General features: G+C 35.6%; 1 protein-coding gene across 1 annotated transcript; it reads left to right on the top strand.

Moving 5' to 3' along the window:
- The first annotated feature begins 4,135 nt into the window (after positions 1 to 4,135).
- Positions 4,136 to 5,314, top strand: LOC125814822 (F-box/LRR-repeat protein 13-like). Its single transcript, XM_049494263.1, has one exon. The coding sequence runs from the start codon at positions 4,136 to 4,138 to the stop codon at positions 5,312 to 5,314; it is 1,179 nt and encodes a 392-aa protein (XP_049350220.1).
- The last annotated feature ends 3,414 nt before the right edge of the window (positions 5,315 to 8,728 follow it).

Below are 8,728 nucleotides of genomic sequence, written 5' to 3'. Positions count from 1 at the left end.
CCGGGGTACCTGTATCTGCATCATAAGACGATGCAGGCCAACTGGCATCAGTACATGGAATGTACGAATATGTGAGCTGGAAAAGCTGAACCACAACTTAAGCTTGAAAGGAGAACAAGAGATCACTTACCTTGACTCTGAACGACTCATATACGTAACTGGACTCAAAGTAAAGCAATGAGACACGAGCCATACATATAAAGCTTGTAAAAGAGTGTAAACAACTTAGATCGTTAAGGATAAAATGATAACAAACCCAACTTTTCTTTTATAAACATAATACAGCTTTTGTGGGAGGTTCTTTAACCGACAACCACCACTACGAGCCTTAGTGATGATACAACGTTTTACCTCACGTTGCCAAAGGACCATCCTATACCTTGCCATCGATATAGGACCTTACTTTTGCTTAGTGGATCCACTAGCCTAATTTTACGTGATCATCTAAAAAGAATGATACGTCACGTCCCATGTTGGCGCATGGTTCTTATGGAGAGTTGAGTTAATATGAACTCGTGTCCCCAATTCGGTGCTCAATACTACTCCCAAAAATACTTTGGCTCATGCTTTTAAAATAACTTCTTTCTTTGATTGAGACGATTACTCAAAACTTAGCCCAAAGGCTCTTTTGGAAAACATGGCTCCTTTCTTACTTAAATGTAAAAACATTTAGAACTTCTTTGGGAAGTACATAGTTCCCTAATAACTTTGGAGAAATGGACTCGACTCTTTACTCCTTACTTTACTTAAACTCTTTACTTTTGACTTGAAACTCTTAACTCAACTTGAAACTTGAAACGACGTTAAGACGTTCAATAACGACTCTTGAAAAGCTTTAAAGACTTGCTTTGACTTGCTTAACTTCTAAGATTGGTCCTAACTCCACTTGACTTCTAACTTCACTTGACTTGATCCTAACTTTCTTGAATTTAATTATGGATTCAAGGACTTGATTGGTATTTGGAAGGACCCCAGGGTGTTTAGGAATGATTTAGGAATGATTTGGGACAGCCAAACTAAAGAAAATCTTCGAACATAAATTCTGAAAACAGTGGAGTCCGCGTCCTGTCCGCGACGCGGAGAAGATTTTTGTTCACAGAGGGAACAAGTCCGCGACGCGGACGTGCTCCTCGCAAGCTGCCCGACTTTCTCCTTCACGTCTCCAACTCTAAATCCTCTAACCTCAAGGGTTCCAGCCCCAATCACTTAGAAACATAATATCCCTCAACATTCAATAGAATACCACTCAAAACACAATCCAATCATGTTCCACAACCCCCAATAATTCCAACAACAACAACAAACAACTTTAACAACATAACCAAACCTTTCTTAATGAATAAAAGGGGTTAGGTGTGTGGGGGAAAGGATCACCCAACACTAAAAGCTCACATACCTTGGTAGGGATCACCCCCGACGAAAATCCACGATGATCTCCTCTTCTTCTCTTCTTCTCTTCTTCTCTTCTTCTTCTCTTCTTCTTCTCTCAAAACCCTCACTCTCACTTCTTTTAAAATGGTAAAACTGATCAAAATGATCAGCCTAACACATTTATAAAACCAAAATAAAAGGCTAGGGAAAAGACCAAAATGCCCTTAATGATTCCCGGACGGATTTCCTTGTCAACTGTCCAACTTTCAAAGGTCATAACTCGCTCATACGGACTCGGAATTGAGCAAACTCGGTGGCGTTGGAAAGATCGTTCCGAGGGCTATGCAACCATAACTGGAAATACTTCTAAATCATCATGAGCTAGAAGTTACGACTGATCAAAGTTGGCCAAAAACTCACCTTTTCCATACTTAGCCAAATTTCCAAAACTTTAAAATTCTTTCCAAAAAAAGAAAAATTCCAATCCTAAGCCTCTTCAAAGCTATTTCAAATTGTCGGATGTTACAGTGGTGCAGTCTTAGGTTCGGGCTTACGGAACAATCCTTGGTAGGGAGTGCTTTCCTCGAATGAGGTCGGTCCTATGCAGAGATAATTCACTAAATGAAGGCAATTACTCATGTTATGCAGACGAAGTGGTGAAATTCCTTGAGCTAATATTATCAACACTTTTGTCATATCACAAGGAGGGGACACTCTGCAAAAATTTGCAATTGTATCACCAATTTAATAAAAAATAAAATTTCTTCATTTCGTTAGGGTCCCCGGTTATCAGCTTCATGCTCCTGGGCTTCACAGGATGCCAACTACCATTCTTCCCGTCAAACTTGTAGGCTTTTAATTGATTAAGTTGAGGCTTGTTTTCATGAGAAGTAGAATGACTCGAATTCTTCCTATATAGTAATTGATTGATGAGATATATAATCATTTTGAATGATGATGATATGTTGAGTCTCCTAGGACGAAAACACCACAACAAAGCATCCACAAATGTTGGGAAATCGTCTCTTGACTCTATAATTACATCTAAAACTTTCACTTGTGGGATAGCAATTCTATAGTGTTGTTTCAAATACTCCATATTGATCCCATCACAACTGTAAATATGCAGTGAAACTTGAAACCAAGAGCTAGAATCTGATAGAAATTCCGAATTTAATAGAAATTCCATCAACCGACAAAACCACCCATCATTCAAAGAATATTTGCGGAAATTAAGAGTTAACTTCTTGAAATTGCTTGATTCTTTTGCAAGTTTAAGCTGCAGAATATCATCTCCTTCATACTCGAGTGATACCAAATTTGGAGCATCTACTTCAATTTTCTGACAATAACAAATGAGCAAATTATTAATCTTCAGGTCCCTCAAGGATTCACTTCTGCCAGTGTTAACCCTTCTTGAATAACAAGGGCCAAATAACTCTAAAGATTTCAGATTCAGATATTCAGCAATATCCAATTTTCCCAAAAAATAAATAGAATAAGACAAGTGTTCAAGAGTTGGTGCTTGGATTTTAACAAGCTGTTCACTCTTTATCGTAATGCTAAGTGACCTAATCTTTTGAAGATTCCGCCCCTCAAACTTTTTCCACCCACGACAATGGAGAATGATTAAATTGTCAATCAAGGGATAATTAGTGAGTAGACCCTGTAGCATGTTGTCATCTACAGTTACATTATTTAGAGAAAGCTTTCTCAAAGAATGACAATTCCCCACATGACTAGTAGGTAATGAAGAAAAATACACCAGAATACAATTCCTCAGCACCAGTTCTCGAAAATATTTTGCTGTCAACATTTTAAAAATATAGAAGGATGAATGATATCTTAAATTTCTATAGACTACTTCTCTTACACCACTCTGAAGAGCAATGTCAAGCCACTTATCAATCGAAAAGGAAAGATAACTTGTAGGTGTTACAATGTCCATGGAAAGTTCAAACTTGTCTATAGGAATTTTCTCATCTCTGTATCTCTTCATAATTTTATCCACTATATCGGTGTCAATTTTACCTCTCCTCCTCCATTCCTCCTCTTCCTCCGTCCTTGAATAAGCTACGAATAACAAGTTAGGATGAGTCAACCAAGCTTGTAGCCATGATTTGGAGAGAATTATTATCCGTGATGCTTCTACATAATTAAGATTCGAGAGTATTTTATGAATAACAAGTTCAGGCAATATATCAGCTGTTGGTTGATATTTACTATGATTCTTCTTCTTATTATTGTACAACCATACATTCTGCAATGTCCTTCTGCTCTCTTCATGGTTGTGCCTGGGAGTTTATAGGTTTTAATTTGGTAAAATTTATGTCACGCTAAAATAAAACCTTTAGTTTAAACTGTTTAAAGCCAAAATAAAACCTTTAGTTCAAACTATTTAATGCCTATTACAGGTAAACAGAGTTATAATCCTAATTAAATTCTGAATATTCACATGTAGTGTCCAAGTTGCCTTATACTACTAATTTCCTTATTTAAAAATTTTAAATTAGAAAGAAGTATTGAAAACAACCTTAGGGGTGTATTTATGGAGGTGTATTTAAGTTCGGTTAGTAAAGTAAGAGGGTGTTTTTAAGGCTGCCATAATAGTTCAGGGATGAAATAATAATTTGCATCACGTTTAAGATGTTTTCAATACTTCTCTCTTTGAATTATGTATACCAATATTTATAAATGGAAGAACATGTATTGTAGAAATCTCTAAAGGGAGAAAGTAACTGAGGACAAAATTTTGGTTCTAAGAATGTTTGAATCTACCGAAAGACTTGAGTGGGAAGTGGAGAAGCGAGACAAAGAGCTGATTACCGAGTTTTCGAGCAGCACCGAAGTAGAAGAACAGGTTCCTAAGGTATGTATGAACAATTGTATGACTATAAGGAGAGAGACAGCTGACATATTACCTGAATGCGTGATTCGCAAAATACTCTGTTTTCTTAGTTTTAAAGAAGCAGCACAACTGAGTATTCTCTCTAAAACATGGCTGCAAGCCTGGTTGACTCATCCCAATTTAGATGTCATAGTTGATTATTACGGAAACAATTTAGATATAGTGGATAATATCATGAAGAGATATAGGGACGGAATAATCCCTATAGAAAAGTATGAATTATCATACTTTGATTCTTCCTCCCAAGGTTTTCCATTGATTGATAAGTGGTTTGATATTGCACTTCAGAATGGTGTGAAAGATCTCACCTTTAACGTTCCTAAATATTCATCATACCGCTTGCCTATTTTCAAAATTTTGGCAACAAAATCTTTAAGAGAATTGGTTATGTGGGGTTGTCATCTAAAGCGTGCTTCGTTATCTAGCGGAGTCGTAAACTGCAATTCTTTGAGATTACTTTCTCTGTCTTCTGTTACATTAAGCGAAAAAATGCTTCAGACTCTACTTAATAGTTGTCCTCTGATTGTCAGTTTCGTATGTGATTATTGTGATGGGTTGGAAAAGATTGAACTGGTTAATCTTCAGAATATCAAGTCAATTTCCATTTGGAAAGGTAGAAAGCAGCGTGTTAAAATTCAAGCGCCAACACTTGAACACTTGTCTTATTTTAGTGTTCCGAAAGAGTCTTCTATGTTGGATATGCTTGATGTTCCAAATTTGGTGTCACTAGAGTATAAGGGAGATCAAATTCCTGAGACTTTCGTGGATGCTAATTTTCAATGGAGTTGTTATCCTAAGAGACTCATCCTTGAGTCAACTAGTAAAACAATTGCATCTTTCATGGACCGTTTAATGTATATGAAGAGTCTGAGTCATTCTACTACTAATGAAAGCAAGTCTTTGCATAGTCAATTAAAAGAAGTGAAAGTCTACAAATTAGATTCAAGTTGGCAGCTTGTTGAGTTCAGAAGTGAGGAGCGGGCAACAAGGATCCTTAAGGAGGGGGAGAAATTTTATTTTATGTTAGAGTGGTGATGTAGTTCATTCTATTTTTATGTGCAAATTGGTGTTCTGTTTTTCTGTTTCTGATGTTTATTTTACGTTATAGTGGCGATGTTGTTCATTCTATTTTTGATATACAGAATGACAGTAAGTATGTTTGGTGTTTCCTTTACATTATAGTGGTGATGTAGTTCATTCTATTGCTATGAAAACTCTTATTTCACACGAGTATAGAATTGCACTTTAGTTAATCTTTTTTCATGTCTCTCTAAAAAGAGTTCATGAACCAGCTTATGCAGCTTTAAGATATAAGCAGAGCTGTAACACTTCAGTATTTGTATGCTTAACAGTTTGAATAGACTTCAGTTTTGTTCAAAAGTTGCTGCACCACTTATAGATGTCGTTCAGCAGATGTTTTGGTAAGTCATATGTGCCCCTATCCTCGAGGCCATTTCCCGTCCCCATTTTGAAACATTCCGCTCACAGTAGAGTTCTGAGTGAGACCCTGTCTATGGGAACTTATGTTCAAAAGTTGCTGCACCAGTTTTTGTTCCACAATTACGTGATGATGCCAACATTGGTTTTCTTTTAACAAACTTTCTTAACATTCTATTCCATGGGTGTCTCAGAAAGACAATCACCTTTTAATTTGTCGTGCATTCGTCTTCATTTTACTTTATACTTCTCGTTGCTGAAAATTAAAATCAGAATTGAGAGCACCAGAATAGGTTGAAGCTGTAGCCTACCAAATTTGAGATAACAGAACTGAAAAGAAATATATATGGCTTTGTCTATTCCGTTCAGCAAAAAAATTTGCAAGTGAGGGTTACTTAGTAATATTTAGCGCAAATGGTGAATGTAACATATAATCAATGAGTTCTACTGAATCAAACATTTTCGACACAGAGCAGAGCATAAAAAAGAGAAGTTAAGTTGCATATGTTCTGTTTTAGACTTATGATATCTGTGAATTTTGTATCTTTTAAGAGATAAAATGGAAGCTGCAGTTCTCTGTATCAGCACACTCAAAATAATTCAGTCTCTGACTCGAGGGACAAATGAGCTAGATGTAATACCAATTGTTGGAATGGGGGAATTGTTGTATAATAACGAAATCATTATTATACAACTCAACTTGAGAAAGTGACAACTAACTTGAGAAAGTGGGTGACTATGTCAAGCACCATACCAATCCTTATTTCCGTCCATTCCTCACACTTAAAAAGAGTTGGAAATTGTTGCAGAAAAAGGTGTTTTGAAAGGAAGCTTGCCCGTCTGAACTACACGATGTGAGTCTAGATGTTGCAAGAAGATGCAATCCGTAATCAGAAGATTGTATGATTTGATGAAAGACGAATTTGAAGATTGTATGAATGCCTGATACCAAATGATTTAGAGGCAACCTATCTCTGATCAAAGAGAAAATATCAACTATATGTGTCCATCTGAATATTGTTGTGTTTATGATTTGTTCATTTTGTAAAACCGGAGAAAGTAAGGCAAATTGACTAGGCAGAAACAAGACTGACTTATTAAACTTTGGATATCTGATTGACTCATCCTTCAACAAGAATTTTTGTCCAAACATAAGAAATTTGAAACTAAAAAGGCACCTTAAATACAAACACAAACATCGTCCAAGATTCTTTAATACCATACTCGTTTGTAACGAAAAGTGTACTCTTGATATTTGATAAATTGAGCAGAAAACTGTCCGTTTCTGTTTCCTACTTAAAATAAAACTCTTTTGGAAGGCATACATATATTATACTTCTAATTTGTACTGTTTTCTTTGACCAAAATAAATTTATACCGTCAATCAAACGTTGTATAAAATTAATCCCAGGATATCTCACCTTATCTCGTGTATCAAAATAAATTGATAAAACGAGTTTTATATATGGATTATGAAAAGGGTATATATATATGAGTTATTTTCTTGACAAGGGGTGTATTAGTTATAAATCACAAAGTTTAGGGTTTATAGGAGACCCTTTTCCCTAGAATTTAAGGAAAGTTATGCTTTAACGAAAGCATAAGCTATAAATTCAAGAATCACCTAATAGGACAAACCCTAATACTTTTTCCAGAGAGATCAACCAACTAATCACAATGAGAGCCACATCTGACATATTGTCTGATTGTCTCATTCACAAAATACTCTCTTTTCTCAGTTTTAAAGAAGCAACCAAGATGAGCGTTCTCTCCAAAACATGGCTACGAGCCTGGTCGACTCATCCCAATTTGGAATTCGAATTTGATTATTTTAATGACAATATGAAAAAAGTGGATAGTATCATAGAGAGATATTGGGATGAAAAAATACCTATAGAAAAGTTTGAATTATCTGACACTAGTTTTTCCGAAGAAAATTTTCCTTTGTTTGATAAGTGGCTTGACATTGCACTTCAGAGCGGTGTAAAAGATATTGTATTTAGAGTTCCTCGGTATACATTATACACCTTACCTATTTTCACAATCTTGGCAGCCAAATCTTTAAGAGAATTGGTTCTGAGGGGTTTTGATTTGAAGCTTGTTCCGTTATGTAGTGGTGTGGCGAACTACAATTCATTGAGAAAGCTTTCTCTTTCTTCTATAAGTTTAGATGATAACATGCTTCAGACTATACTTAATAGATGTTCTTTGATTGTCAGTCTCGTCCTTGAGCGTTGTCATGGGTTGGAAAAGATTGAGTTGTTGAATCTTCAAAGGATCAAGTCAGTTACTATTAAGACATCTACAAACCAACACGTTAAAATTGAAGCACCGACTCTTGAACACTTGTACTATTTTTCCGCTGGGGAAGGGTATCCTATGTTGGATATTATCAATGCTCCAAATTTGGTATCACTAGAGTGTAGAGGAGAGAAAATTCCTAAGATTTTTGTGGATGCGAATTTGCAATGGAATTGCCATCCTAGAAAAGTCATCCTTTTCACAACTAATAAAATGATTTCATGTTTTATGGATTGTTTAATTAATATGAAGAGTTCGAGTCATGAAAGCAAGCCTTCTTGTAATAAATTACAAGAAGTAACAACCTACAAATTTGATTGGGAAATCAGAACTGGCATCCGGTAGAGTTCGAAAGTGGAAAGCTGACCATTAGAAAGAGGGACAAATTTTATTTTTTATTGGATTGGTGATGCAGTCACTTAATCTCGAAATGCACTGTTTCATTTGTAAAAGTTATTAGATTTTCAGGCTAGATTGTCAAATATGTTCAAATTTGAAATATCAATACATTTGGTGTTCTGTTTTTCTCTTCAGTTCGTGTGAATTTACTATTGTAGTTTCATTTTAAGACCTCAAAGTACGTATGTGGTGTGTTGAAAAGGGAAGTTAAGTTGCATATAGTTTTGTCTTAGAATTAGATGTTTTGTGTTAGAATTAGATACAGTTAAGACACTTGAGCATACATAACTTCAAATTTACTATATACGATGA

Source organism: Solanum verrucosum, unplaced genomic scaffold, assembly GCF_900185275.1.
Source record: "Solanum verrucosum unplaced genomic scaffold, falcon-dt-bn FXZP01000351.1, whole genome shotgun sequence".
Taxonomy (NCBI): domain Eukaryota; kingdom Viridiplantae; phylum Streptophyta; class Magnoliopsida; order Solanales; family Solanaceae; genus Solanum; species Solanum verrucosum.
The sequence above is the reverse complement of the archived record's forward strand: the minus strand, read 5'-3'. Positions and strand labels throughout refer to the sequence as shown.